Raw genomic sequence first — 15,513 nt, 5'->3', positions numbered from 1 at the left:
AAAAGTAATGTCTCGTAAAAAGGCAGAAATGGAAGCGCCAGATGGTTGTGTTATAGTACTGTCATTATGGAGATTATACAGTCCCGCGTAATACTCAGCAAAGGCGTTTGCAATCTCAGCAGGGTTAAGTAGTTTCTTATTATTGGGTGTAATTAAATATTCAATCCTATTTCTGGCCAGACGTTTGTGCAATTTACGAGCTAGGGACTTGACTGCATTATTCCCTGAATTATAGAACTTTTGCTGAAGTTTAATTAGAAATGATTTCATACGAGCCAAAAATAATTTCTGAAGTTGATTTCGGATAGACACTAGTTCTCTCTTAAGAATACGAGAAGGACGGGCCCTATTTAGAGATTCAACCTGAGCTAAGCATAATTCCAATTCAGATTGATTGAATAAATATTGTCTCTTAAGTCGAGAACTTGTTTGAATGGCTACTCCTCTAAGGACAGCTTTGAGGGTGCACCAGTGTGTTGTGCTAGAAGTGGCTTGTGGGTCATTAGTTGCCAAATAGGATTCCAAGGCATCTGCTAACGGTTTAACACCTTCAGGGGTAGATAATAAGTGATCTGGTAAACGCCATGATCTAGGGGGAAATCTTGTATTATGGCCATCCCAAGTCCACGTTACCGCAGCATGGTCAGACCAAACTATAGGCTTGATACTGGATTGGCGAGTATGTTGGAGTAAATGTTTGTCTAAAAGAATCAGATCAATACGTGAATAAGTATTATGTACATGTGAGAAAAACGTGTAGTCTTTCACATTAGGCGAATGAACCCGCCACACGTCGTATAAATCAAATTCCGCCAAGAGCTTCCGCAGCAGAGCTGATGTATCGGTAATGCCACTGTTCATTCCGAAAACATTAGCTGATGATTTATCTATTCGACTATCAGGGACTAAATTGAAATCACCCATTATGATCGTATGACCACGTCTAATCTGGTGGACTTCCTCAAACACTCGTCTTAGAAACGGGATTTGAAGCATATTAGGGGCATAGAGAGAAACTAGTGTAACCTCTTTACCGTCCAGCTGACCTGCTAATATCAAATACCGTCCGTTCTTATCCTCTACCTTTTTAGTTAAAGTGAAAGACACTGAATTATGGAACAGCACAGCTACACCATTCCTTTTGAGAGGACCGTTCGCATAATATGCAACATTATATCTCGCATCTCTCAAAATCGGTGGGGCCAAAGATGAAAAATGAGTCTCTTGTAGTGCTACAACTTTAGCTCTATGTCTATGGAAGGTGGACAAAGCAAGCCTGCGTTTGTTAGGGGAGTTCAGACCATGTACATTTAAAGAAAAAAATTGAACCATAATCTACAATCCATAAATAAGAGACGTTAATTTGACATAAATACCCAAGGTTCTAGCGGAGATGGAATAATATGGACTATGGTACCCAAAATACAAATTAGAAAAGAAAAAAAACAAAAAGGACACATAAAAGAGGAACACATAAGGGAAACTGAGATAACCCAAAAAATTAGGGTTAAAATGTTTGTCGTATAGGAAAAAAAACAGCAAAACCAAGAACATGGAAGAACGTGGCCTGAGACAAAAGCCACCCATGCAGTATATTGGTAACAAAATACAAAGACAAGTGGACAACATAGATATGGGAATATAGCAAAAATGATACACTCAACAAGGCAAGGTGCGTAAGAACTATTCAAGTCTCTCTAAATGTCTGAAACGCACATTAGCTAATTCCAAGAACAAACTAACATAAACTCATCCACTTTGCGAACAATATAAACGTGGAGTCACTAAACCCACAAAATAACAAAAATATTAGTAATACTATGAGAATTTTCGAAATCTGAATTACACAAGATAACATAATCTATATGCATTAAATGTGCTTATTTAACTATAGGTGTACTAGAATGTGGTCTCAAATTAAGACTTTTTGCAATAGTAAGAAGGAGGAAAACTCTTAAGGGTTCCCTCCCCTAATTTCTTATTGGTAAATAAGGCCCTTAAACTGACAGAAATACAAGTATACAGATTGTTGCATTTCAATTTGGTGCAATCAGACAAGAAAACACATGGTAAAACATACATAAGAAATAACTATCTCATGTAAAATATGTAATCTAATATCTCTGGTCCTATGGAGGAAACAGGACTGGCAAGAATATAACATAATTAACACAGTAGCTGTATATATGTAGTATTCTCACGTAGCTTTAGACCAGTCTTGAGTTACTTGAACGCTGGGGCCAGAAGCTCGAGTAGACACTGGGATGTCCCACTCTGCCAGAAGCTTAATTCCAGCTTCCACAGTAGAGATTACATATGAGGAAGCCTCGTAGCTGACCAGAAGCTTTACAGGGGAACCCCCATCGATAAGTGGTGTCATTATCTCTTAGAGCTGTAGTAATGGACTAGAAAAAGCACCTTTTGGACAGAGTAGCAGCAGACAGATCAGGAAAGATTTGAAGACCCCCTAAGGTGTCCGTGCCTTCAGCTTGACGTGCAGCATGCAAGATTTGCTCTTTGAAATGAAAGAAATGGACACGCATTAAAGTGTCTCGCGGGTAATTTCCAGATCCTGATCACGGTTTGGGAGGACGATGTACCCGATCAATTAACAAGTCTTGTTGAGAAGCCGTAGGCACCAATTTAAGAAACAACTTTGAAACGTAATCTGGTAGCTCTGCGTTAGATACTGAATCTGGGATACCGCGAATCGTCAGATTGTTTCTTCGTGAGCGGTCCTCCATATCCGCCATTTTATCTCTCATAGATGATACCTCTGATTGGAGTTCTGCATGGGCTGAGAGGAGTTCATTATGAGATGAGACCAATTCCTGCATCTTCACCTCTAGATGGTCTGTACGATCTCCCAGCCCCAGAATATCAGCTTGGATAGATTGTATAGAAGTATCCACACCTTTCAACACGTCAGACCGAAATGCCGCAAAAACCTGGAACATTGCCTGTGTGGTAAGCGGTGCATTAACATCCAGGTCTAGTCCCAGGTCAGCTGGTGAAATCGAATCACATGAAGTGGACATAGATGATGCTCCAGATGTTGGGGAAGGCATCTGTCTGACTTTAGATATAGGGGCAGTAGGAAATCGGATTGGTGCTGGAAGTTTTGGTTGTCTTGTTTTCTTTGACGGCATAGTCAGAGGAATGCGTAGAAATCCCAATTTGAAATGAACCAGAGGGATGTTTTGGGGAAAGCGACTCAGGAAATTACTGCATGGGTAGGTAAGGCATTACCCGGGAAGGGGCAACATTCTTTAGATAGGTAGCTTCACATCGTCGACACAGTTGACTCTGGTAAGTATCTATTAGAATATTATCCACTTGCAAGGATGGTATAACACTCAGGTACTGGGCTCCGTCTTCTGCTGAACGGCCCCTATAGAGGAGGTGACCAAGCAAGTGAGGAGGTCCCCTATGTGACCACCAGACTCCAGAAAAACAAGCTGGCTGGGTTGTTGTTACAGCCACTATCTGGGGCAGGCAAAGGGCATGTCAGGCTAGGAGACAAAGGGGCACAGGGACTCACCGATCCAGCCGCCCAGACTCCAGAGAAGGGATGGGCTGTGATATCTCAAGTGGAGCAGGCCGCCAAGGATGTGGTATCTGTTCTGGCCCCTCACCCACTGCCGCGGGCTTCAGGCGCTAGACCGGCCCCACTTGCAAAGGTGCCCCAACGAGGTCTGTCTGTTTCCCCAAGGTACCCCCTCAGTGCAGGAGCCGCTGCATCAGCGTGTGGGTGTGGCAGTAGGGGGAGAGGATCCACGCCGCAGCAGCTGTCGCGTCCGCCGGCACCACCGATCCCCGACAGTTAGCCGCATATGCCAGCAGGTACACAGGGTCTCCAGGGGGCCGAGGTGTTAGCGGAGACTGTGGGGCTAATGAAAGGGCTCACCCCGGGGCTCTGAGATGCAGTGTCAGTCCTGGCGGGCAACGGTCCCAAATCCAGGTCGCGGCTTCTGGCGCCGGTTAGGCATCCAAGCTCTGGGCATCAAGGAGGGGTCACCACCGTCTCTAAAGCCACCACACAAGGGTCCGTGGGGACTAGTAGTCAGCGACCTGTGGGTCTCGGTATAGCAGAGCCCCTCTCTTAAGGTGAAAGGGGCAGATTGAAGGTCTTTTCTGCAGGAGCTCTCTCAGTACGCCACCATCCCGCTCTGCACCCTTTAACAGTCAAGCCAGCCGGCCCTTTACCTATGACACAGGCACACGCTTGGCGCTACTTTGTTGATGCACGTGCAGCTACTGCGCACACAATTCACAAACACAAAAAAATAGATATATTTTTTTTTTTGGAGTGCACTTTGGCGGTTACAGCATCTTTTAATGGTCAAGCCAGCCGGCCCTTTATCTATGACACAGGCGCACGCTTGGCGCTACTTTGTTGATGCACGTGCAGCTACTGCGCACACAATTCACAAACACAAAAAAATATATTTTTTTATTTTTTTTGGAGTGCACTTTGGGGGTTACAGCACCCTTTAATGGACAAGCCAGCTGGCACTTTACTTATGGGACACAGGCGCACACTTGGCGCTGCTCCTTTGTTGATGCACATGCAGCCACAGTGCACACAATTCACAAACACAGGAAAAATATTTATTTTTTTTGCACTTGGGGGGAGCACCCCTGATGGACAGAGCACCCCCTGGACAACACTACAGCACTCCTTTAGGACTGGGACGCTGCACAGGACTTTGGAGTGGACACAGCCCCTATGGACAACTGACTGCACAACACAGTCCATCCAGCCCCTATGGACTTTGGAGGAGTGGACACAGCCCCTATGGACAACAGCAGCACAGCACAACACAGCCAGCCCCTATGGACTTTGGAGGAGTGGACACAGCCCCTATGGACAACAGCGCAGCACAGCACAACACTACACTGCACTACTCTACACTACACAGCCCAACCTCCCCTAACTCCCAACCTCCCTCTTCACTGTCCACAGCCGAGTGAGAAAATGGCGCCGACGCGGGTACCTTATATGGAATCCAAAACCCGCGAAACCCGGAAGGCGGGATGATGACGTTTTGAATCGATTTCAGATCCGAGTCAGGTGGGAAAAGTCGAGCCTGACTCGGATCGGGGGGGCTCGGGGGGGTTCGGATTTCAGAAATCTGAACCCACTCACCCCTACTATACACTGCTTCCTATAACCATTAGATTGTGTCTTAGCAAGGAGGTCTAGTGTGGAGAGTTGCGATGATTCATTTGCTTGAAACAGCTGTGTGAGCATACTGTATTTTGAAGTGTTCTTTCTATTAACAAAGTCCTGGCAATTACACATGTAATATGTATTGGGAAGCTGCTACCCTATTCTTTTCTGCTCACTGCTGTAACTGGCCGCAATCCCATAGTATGAGCTCTAATAAATATTACCTCTATGGCAAAGTTTTCCAAACTCTGTCATTACATTCCAGGTTTTAAGGATATCAATGCTTGAGTCCAGATGGTTAAATCAAATTGACTGAGGTACTGATTAAGTTACCTGTACCCAAGCAAGGATATCCTTAAAACTTGGACTGTAATGGTGGAGTTTGGGAAACTCAAGGATTGTATTGGTTTCTGAATCCACCAGTCTTCCTTTAACACTGGTGGCTGTCCAAGCATACACCTCCCTGCAGATTCACTGGGCGGCGCTCAGTCATGGGATCTGCCCCTGTGGAGATGCTTCTCCCTCTCCTTGTCAGTGCTGACGTCATGAGGGGCGGACAGGAAGGATCCACCTGCTTGGCTGTGCCTTTTCGCTCGCAGCACCAGAGTCCTGAAGGGAATAACTTATCAGAAAGGTATATCTCCCCTTCAGTTTCTGTACCTGGAAGTGACTTGGTGTGAGGGTGGAAGTGCGGTTCCCTGCCCATACAGTCCACCAAAAAAAGAAAGTTGTCCCCTCGCGGGCTCGCTTCACTTCGGGCTCGGTGGCTTGCTACAAGATTATGGGGGTCATTCAGACCCACTCACGAGCGGCAGTATGCTCGCAAGTGGGTAGATGTTCCCCACTGCGCATGCGCACAACGGAGGGAGCTCCGTCGTGTGCATGCGCGAGACCCGGCGAGCGACAGACTTTCCTTCGCTCAGAGTCTCGCATCGAAGGGGGCGTGCTGTCGATGTTGATTGACAGCACGCCCCCTTTGGTGGGCGTGGCGGGGGCGTGCCTGCCAGATGGAGGCGTTCCTATGGGAACGCCTACCGTCTCAAGCCGGCCCCACTGACATCACTAGTGATGTCAGTGGGAGTGATTTTGGCTCTGATAGAGCCAAAATCACTCCAGGGCTTGCGGTTGAGAAACCCGACCACAGGGTTTCACTCGCAAGTCCGATGGTCGCAATGGTCAAGACCATCGCGACCATCTTGTTGGACGCTCGTATATGCTGTGGGTGGTGACCTACAGCTATACGAGCGTCCAGGAGGACGCACCATTTTAATGGAGGTGGGCCCTGATTCAGAGCGAGCACTCTGGTCAGAGCGTCCGGCTCTGAATCAGGGCCAATATTTTCACTCTATGCCCATCCGGATGGTAGGGAATGACGTCGGACAGTAACTGATGACGTCAGGGGACAAAAAGGGGATCTATCCACTTCCATAACTTATCACCTGGCACATGCAACTTTGTCTGAGGTACCAGCACAGCGGTAGCACTTTTCCATAATAGATTGCAGACCCTCTCACCACTATCTCCAACTGCCTCACAGGAGCGCAGGGCGGATATTTATATAGACCATTCTAGAGCCCCGGTTCTGTCCCATTCTTGGCTGGCAGCTCTTTGTCAGTTATTTATGTCCCGCAGAAAATTCTGCATATTTGGTAATAAAATTAAACTTAATTGAATGTAAATAGCTATTATTTACATAATCTGATAATAAAAAAATGTAGATTTTTGGGAACATTTTTGGAACAAATACTAGCCATTTAAGTGGTTAAGACAAATGAGTGCTTTGAATAAGCTCAAAGGCACATAGGGGGAGATGTACTATGCGTGGAGAGTGATAAAGTGGAGAGAGATAAAGTACCAACCAATCAGCTCCTAACTGCCATTTTTCAGACAGCCTGTAAAATGACAGTAAGGAGCTGATTGGTTGGCACTTTGGGCCTGATTCAGAGGCGCTCGCTGTTTGTGAGCGCTCGCTCTGAATCAGGGCGGGGTTTTTAATTTTTTTCCGGCCTCCAGGCCACTCGCTAAGCTGTGGGTGACCACCCACAGCTTTTGCGGGCAGCGTGGTGATGGTCGCGATTATCGCAGGCATCAGGCTTGTGAGGAGACCCTGTGGTAGGGTCTCATCTCTCGCAAGCCCGAGTGGACTTCCTGCTCTAATAGAGCAGGAAGTCCACTACTGACATCACGAGTGATGTCAGTAGGGCCGCCCACAAATGCCAGGCATTACTAAGGGAATGCCTGCATTTGTGCAGCCACCTCCCCTCCCCGCCTACAAAACGGGGAGAGCTGTCAATCAACATCAACAGCCGCCCCATCTTGTAGCGAGACCCATTGCGACAGAGCTGCCGCCGCAGTACAGGTCTCGCACATGCGCACGCTGGAGGCGACGCATGTGCAGTCGGGGACCATCGCCCAGGCTCTTTATCTCTCTCCACTTTATCACTCTCTAAGGTTTAGCACATTCCCCCACATGCGTCTTGGATTTTGGAAGATGTACAGCTTTAAGAGATCTGTCATTATGTCATAATGGCTGTGTTGGAGAGGTAGAATTTAGTGTAGAATAAATGCCTAATAATGGGGGGATTAACTGCTATTCCACTTATTGCTAACCAGGTAAGTGCTTCTAATTATTTGTTTCTGCCTTTTTCTCCTCCTTTTATCTCGTGCCTTCTACTTGTTGTCTCTTTATTCTCTTTCTCTTACTTTTCTTTTGCTTCGCCTTCTTTTCGTGCATCATCCCTCTTTTTATCCGTTTTTACACTGATTGCCCCTCCTCCTCTCCCACCTGCCCCAACACTATGTCTCACACTGTCAATTTTTGCCACCCTCTTCATGCGTTCCCCCTTCACATTGTTCTGTCCCTGTCCCCATGCCTGTCATTAGACCACTCAGCTTGCCACACGGTGTGACCAGGAGTTTCCTTTCCCCGTGTTTGCAGCTCTTTTACCTGTCCTTCCCACTCACTCTTATTCTTATGTTGAGGTAGTGGGTAATTGCATTTATCCTCACAGTTCTGGTATTTTACAAAATAGTGGCGTGTGCTTCTGAGTTGCACAGCCTACTCGGGTTCACACACCAAGACCTGCCGTAGTTGCAACAACTGCACCTCATGTCTCACCCTTCCAATCCCATCCCATAAACACGATCCATCATGCCCATTCTCCCTGTTTGGTCCTTAATGCATGTCCACCTTACGAGCTCAGCCTGGGCAGCCCTCCTACTATGGTGCTGGTGGGTATACATCTTCTCCTCCACACCTACACACTCTGGTCACCTCCTTAATTTTGCCCCCAGGCCTGCCAAAGATGCGCAGCCTATATGGGCATGCACCAAGGCCTTTCTTGTTGTATACGAATGCACCACCCACCAAACCTCATGCTGCCGCTCCCATTTGCTCTTGTCCCCACTCCTGGTTTCCAACCCGTGGCTCATCAGCCTTTCCTGTCCCATCCTACAGTCTGTCCCCATCCTGATTTACCACTTCCTACTCTATTTTTCCCGTGCAGGTTACCATCCCATTCATCCCTGCTGGCTCTCATTGCCACTTAACATGCAATATTAGTGCAAAACACAATTGCCACATGGCCCTTCCCCACCTGTTCTTTTAGTTCATGGACTCCATGCCCCACCTTAGGTTTCCCTCCCACTCTCTCCCACTCTCCCTCTTTTCCAATGCTGTTCCTACTTTGTCCACCGAATTTTCTTCCAATTCATTAGCCTCCTTGGTGGGTGTCCGGTTAAAGACTTGGCTTCCACTCCAATGGATCTATATCCTCTTTTGCTAGGTAAAACTCTTGTGCCTAACCACTTCATTTAATTTAGTCATCTCCACCCTTCCTGCCCCTTGCCTTGCTCCTCCCAACTCCTCAAGGCAGCACAGAGATCCTTCTTGGGCTGCCCCTTTCCCTTCAGACCTCCTTTTTTATTCTCTGCCCTCCCTTGACCAATCCTTGTACACACATTTCCCTTACCTATTTTGGCCCACCCAGGGTTCTCCTTCTCCTGTGCTTGATGTAGTGGTGTTTGAATATCTGTCTCAGGTTCTCTCTCCATGCATGTAGATGGTTTACAGGGGCAAATGCAGGATTTCTAGAGGGGGGTTTCCAAATGCTGGATTTTAGAGCGAGTGTGGCCAGTCCATGAAGAGGGTAGAATTATCACTTAACCAGCTTTAATATGCGTTATACAAAGTGTATTGTGGGTCTCATTCAGAGCCGCTCGTAAGCGGCCGCTCGTTCGTTCCGAACGATGTTCGCACATCTGCGCATGCGTATGGGTTTCAGTACGCATGCGCGAACCAGTCAGTGTGGTCAGAAATCGTGTGCTCGCAATATAGCAAATGCCTGCTATTTTGAGTGACAGGATGAGGCGTTTGTGGGTGGTAACAGGGGAAGGTGCTTAAAAACGGGGAGTGGAGATCCGAACACAGGCGTGCCAAATGGTCAAAACGGGCGTTTAATGGGAGTGCATAATTAACAAAGCAGCGTCATCGACCACGTCAGTTGGGTGTCTTCTAGCCAGAACTGCTCGCATGATTGCGGTAGGAAAAACCAACCACAAGAATAGCGAGCAGTTCATACGCCGTACGATGTACTCGATTAATCTAATAAATAGCGGACATGACGTATGATGCGAGCGGCCAGGGGGCGTTTTTTACAAAAAAACGTCCGCATGTTTTGTTCGCTCGTTCAGACCTAGAAGCGTCAACGGACCGCAAAGAGCGAACGGTTAATTTAAATAGCCAGCCCCTTTTTCTGAACGAGCGAGCGCAAATAGCATCCGGCTCTGAATCAGACCCTGTGTGTCATAATCCCAGCATATAGAGGACCAGGAATCACAGTAAGCCAAAAGATGGGGCAGTAGGGCCATCCTGTCTGAGCTGAATGTTTTTATTTTAGATGTGGGCTCCACTCCAGAGTATTAGAGCAAGTCCGGGAGTCTGGAGGAGCAGCAGAAGAACCTAGCACTGCCCTGGACATATATGTACATATTGGGCTCTATAGCAGCACATCCCTAACAGTGAATGTTTTCCAGATTTCCTAGTTGGTGCACAGGTTATTTATTACTGACTGATACATGTTAAAAGATCCACAGGTGGTGCTAATTATTTATTTTGTGATACTGTGGAGAACATGCAGCACTAGTAAAATTCTATTACATTACTATTTCTATTGTGGTCATGGTGTGGGCTTGGGAGGGGGGTTTGCAAGCAGATGGAACCCCCCCTCCCTGCGTTTGCCTATGGTTTAGACGCATGCCCAGATCTTCCAGTTCTTTATGAATCTTTGGATGCTGGTCTCTATCACCCAGCTATGGAGACATTATTAGGTCCTTTACAGTGCAGGCCATTAACAGCAAGTGCTCTACATTGCTTATGTTATTGCTCTGACTGTGACAACTTGTTCGGCTTTGCCTGCAAGCTCCTATTTTCTTTTTGGATGTGCCTTGTTCCCAACAAGACAATGGCATTGTTGACTTGTTTTTGCACTTTTACAGCTTTCCTAGTTGACTTAGCTTGCACTTCTTTTGTTTGACATATAATCAGGCTAGTATATATATATATATATATATATATATATAATAAGTTAAAAATTATACTGTTTGTCAACAATTCTGAAAAATTATATTATATTCCTTTTTAATAGGCTTTGAGTGGAAGGATTATTTGTCATTATTGTCATTTGTCATTATTGAAAGTAGAAGTTAAAATTAAGTAAAAGTAATCCCTTGAATCAGCAATATGAGAACAACTTACCTTGACCACAGGGCTTCCTAGCTGTCTGACATTTTCATTCACTAAACTCATGAGCTGCAGAATGGTTGGGTCATCATACTCAAATCTATGGCTGAGTAGTACGGACACAATTATATTGGCCACAGCAGCATTAATGATGGTCAAATTATTGAAGGGTTTTCCTAAAATAAGAAAAAAACAAGTTTTCAAAACAAAAAGAAAATAGAAATAACAATATTCACTTATCTGATAACTCTAAAGTCAGAATTCTCCACAGCTTCAATTCGGGGACCCTCCCAGCTCCAGTAGTTCTTACTGTAAGTATACCCAGCACCAAAGCCACAAAAAAAGGTTCACAGCCCACAGTAGTGTACTGTAGTATAAAATGGGATTTTGGTTCTTACCGGCAAAACCTTTTCTCTGATTCCACAGGGCACACTGGAGGCTTAGTACACTGGGATATGGGGGCGTGAATAGTTGGAGCTGGCACATTAAATAATTTGGAAGTGTGAAGCTCCTCCCCTTCTATGCCCCACCAGCCCCTCAGTTTACAAAAATGAAGACCAAGAGATGGAGAACAAGAGGAGCAAAGAGAAGCAAAAATCACACAACAAACAGAACCATACAAACACATGGAACCAATCAAACAGGCAAACAAAGAGCGCTGAGCTGGGAGTCTAGTGTCCCCTATGGATTCAGAGAAAAGGATTTATCAGTAAGTACCAAAATCCCATTTTCTCTTTCATCCACTAGGGGACACTGGAGGCTTAGTACACTGGGGACGTCCCAAAGTTTTTCCCACGGATGGGAGCTCTCTGAGGAGCCTGCAGAACAAGGCTGCCAAAGCGTGAAGTTGAAGCTGCAAACGTGTCAAACCAATAAAACTTCACAAAGGTATGTACCAAGGATCTAGTAGCCACAGGGCACAATTGCATGCTGGAGGCACCCCGATGTGCCGCCCATGACGCACCCACAGAGCGTGTTGAATGCTCTGAAATAGACAAAGGAGGTGGCCTATCGCTGCTAACATATGCCTGTCGGATGGTCAGCCGAATCCACCTTGCCAACGTCTGTTTTGATGCCGACCAAACCCTTCAAACAGCATCATACAGAACAAAAAGAGATTCAATCTTGTGGAAAGATGCCATCTGAGCCATCTAGACACAGAGAGCTCTAACCACATCTAGAGTCGAGGATACCCTGGAGACCTCATCCAAGGAAGGCACCACAATAGGTTGATTTCTGTGAAAAGCTGACACAACCTTAGGAAGGAAAGCAGCTTGTGTCCGGAGCTCCGCCCTATCATCATGAAAGAAACGGTATGGGGGCTTACAAGACAGGGCCCCCAACTCCGAAAACTGACGGGCCAAAGCCAATGCCAGCAGGAGAACCATCTTCCAAGCCAAATACTTGATATCTACCTCATCAAGTGGCTCAAACAGGGAAGACTGAAGAAACATAAAAACCAAATTCAGGTCCCAGGGAGCTTTAGGAGGAACAAAAGGTGGCTTCACCTTCAAAGACCCCAAATGAAGACCATTATCTATCCCCATTTGAAGAAAAAGCAATAACCTGGATAAATGAAAAGTCCTAGGTGGAAGGCCCCGACTGTCACACCATGCCACATAAGACTGCCAAATGCATTGGTAATGCGCAGCTGTAACTGGTTTTCTGGCATGAAACATAGTGGCGATAACAGATTCTGGGATCCCTTTGCGTCTCAAGATAGCGACCTCAACAGCCACCCCATTAAATGCAGCTGCATTAGGTTGGGGAGCACGAAAGGACCCTGTTGCAGGATGTCCGGACAAAGTGGTTGGGGCTACAGGTCATCTGCTAAGAGAGCTTGAAGATCTAAGAACCAACTCCTCCGAGGTCAGTCCGGTTCCATGAGAATGACCGATGCTAACTCGTGTTTTATTCACTTTAGAAGACCAGGAAGTAGAGGAATTGGAGGAAATAGGTAAACCATGTCGTAGTTCCATGGAACTGTTAGTGCATCTACTGCCACTGCAGCCAGATCTGGACACATGTCTTGGTAGCCGATGGTTCAATCAAGATGCCATGAGGTCTCCCTGAGGCCAACCTCAATGACTGACCAAGGCTTGCAATATGTCTGGGTGAAGCATCCATTCCCCGAGGTGGAGATCCTGGCGACTGAGATAATCTGCTTCCCAGTTGTCCACTCCTGGGATGAACATTGCCGTCGGGATCACTAATTGACTCACGGCTCACCTGAGAATGTAGGTGACTTCTCGCATCGCCATGCGACTTTGAGTTCTGCCCTATCAATTGATATAAGTGACAGCCGTCGCATTGTCCGACTGAATTCTCATGAATTCTCAATGAGATCTTAGTAAGTGTGCTGCTTCGAGCAGAGCATTGTAAATTGCACTCTGAGTTCCAACACATTTATGGGCCACCGTCTTTCCTGTGGAGACCAACGTCCCTGAAACTAACAGTCTAGGACCACCGCTCCTCATCCTCGGAGACTGGTGTCCGTTGTCACGATTATTCAATCCCACAATCTGAATCTTCGACCCGCCAGGAGGTTGTTGGGTTGCATCCACCAGAGAAGAGACACCCTGGTTGTTGGGGCCAATCGGATTTAGTAGTAAATGAGACTCTGACCCCTGTTTTAGGAGGTCCAGCTGGAAAACACGGGAGTGGAAACGTCTGAATTGTAGTGCCTCGAAGAAAGCTACCATCTTTCCTAAGAGACGAAGACAAACCAGTAAAGATACCTTCCTCTGTCTGAGGACTAGCTGAACTAGTAGCCGAATGTCCTGGGCTTTTTCTTCCAGTAGGAACACCCGCTGTAACCTCATATCTAAAATCATCCACATAAACTGGAGTCTCTGAGAAGGAGTATAAAAGAAAAGAAAGAAGAAACTCTGTTTGGTGAGCACTCTTGATCAAATACAATAGGGAAAATTGGAATAGGTCCAATCAAGCCCCTAAAAAGTAACTTTTAATGATTATTTTTTTTTAAATATAATAGGTTGCATAATTAGACGACTAAATTAGACCAAATAGACACTCAATTAATTGCATACAAAGTTATCTACAACATATAACATAAAAAAAGAAAAAAATATAATAAGAAAAGGACACTTGCATTGAAATAGATATTATCTTATTTTTGCAAAATAAAGTAGCAAGTGTAATATCCTCCTTAGTAGCGAAAATATGAGATCTGAAATATTACAATCAATCAGTATAATACAAATTAGATAACTGCTAATAGTCTATTAGTACCCATTAATAAATAGTTCATAATATGTCTGAGTGTGGAATAAAGTAGAAAAGGTCAGAGAATAGGACTGCTACTCCTCATTCTACTTCTCTTCACCTCTGCTTATAGCTATCTGTGAAGAGTGAGAGATTGCCGGAGAGCAGGTTGCCCTTAGAAACAACAGTTAATCAGGGGCTTTACTCACATTTTGTTTCTGCTTTTGGGTGTCATACTATTGCATTGGACACCCAATGAGAGAACTACTCTAATGAGATTGTCCGCAGTTAATAGAGCGATAGAACAGATAGTGAGAAGAGACCATAAATCACATGTGAGAATACAAAAATATATGATTATAGGAAACGCTATGTGATTAATTGGCTCTTAAATACGCCTATTACAGGTGTAACATCACTTATTTTTTAAGAAGTATATAATATAACCATTGGAAAAATAGCAGTCAATCATTCAGATGTGAAGTTATAACAGCTATTGACATTAATGATATTAATGAAAGTGCACAGGGCTATAAAGCGTAAAAATTCATATCCACACAGATCCAGAGTATATATAGATACCGTGAATAGGTGAATTTCACAAGAAGAACCATTTATTAAATTATTAACAGAAAATCCAAAATTGCTGTTCTTGTAGACATAAACTGTAAGTAGGTGACATAAATATGTTAGTCACTTATACAGACAATCAGATATAATGCCTGAAATCAGGTATAAATTATGAGCAAATAAAACACAGCAAGTGTAGTCTATGCTGTTCACAGCAGGTGTAGTCAATACTGTTACTAATGCAAACAGTTAGGAAAAAATACAAATGAACAGGTATAGATCGTATAACAGAGTAAGTGAAATCTATACTATTGCTGATGAAAATAAACGCCTAACAGACAAAAAAGAAGAATCATTTGTTCAATTATTGACAGAAAATCCATCATTGCTGTTTTTATAGAAATAAACTATAAATTGGTGACATAAAAATGGAGGGTACTTATGCAAACAATCAAATATAATGCCCAAAATCAGGTGTAGATTATCAGCAAGTAAACGCAGCAAGTGTAGTCTATGCTATTCATAGCAGGTAAAGTCAATACTGTTACTTATGCAAATGGTCAAATAAGATGCAAATGAACAGGTATGGACCGTATAAAATAAGAAGTGACATCTACACTATTGCTGATACAAATGAACAGATATGGTGCGAATAATTGTGTATAGATCATGCGCTGGTGAGCACAGCAAGTAAAGTCTATGCTGTGCTGTAAGAAGGGTCTCACCGCGTGGGACTACCGCTCATGAACCGTTACCTCCGGGTACCCATAGCCCTAGGAGGTGAGTAGAGACGGAGTCCTGTTGG

The 15,513-nt window shown here is 45.0% G+C and overlaps 1 protein-coding gene across 1 annotated transcript in view; it reads right to left on the bottom strand.

Annotated features, from left to right (window-relative positions):
* Positions 1–15,513, bottom strand: part of LOC148533749 (cytochrome P450 2C5-like) — an 84,862-nt gene that overhangs the window by 46,977 nt on the left and 22,372 nt on the right. The window contains exon 5 of the mRNA XM_088467239.1: positions 10,929–11,089. Coding sequence (XP_088323365.1) covers positions 10,929–11,089 — 161 coding nt within the window. The remainder of the gene's footprint in view (positions 1–10,928; positions 11,090–15,513) is intronic.

The sequence above is a fragment of the Taudactylus pleione genome, unplaced genomic scaffold (assembly GCF_031769625.1).
Source record: "Taudactylus pleione unplaced genomic scaffold, aTauple2 ptg000070l, whole genome shotgun sequence".
NCBI classification, from domain to species: domain Eukaryota; kingdom Metazoa; phylum Chordata; class Amphibia; order Anura; family Myobatrachidae; genus Taudactylus; species Taudactylus pleione.
The sequence above is the reverse complement of the archived record's forward strand: the minus strand, read 5'-3'. Positions and strand labels throughout refer to the sequence as shown.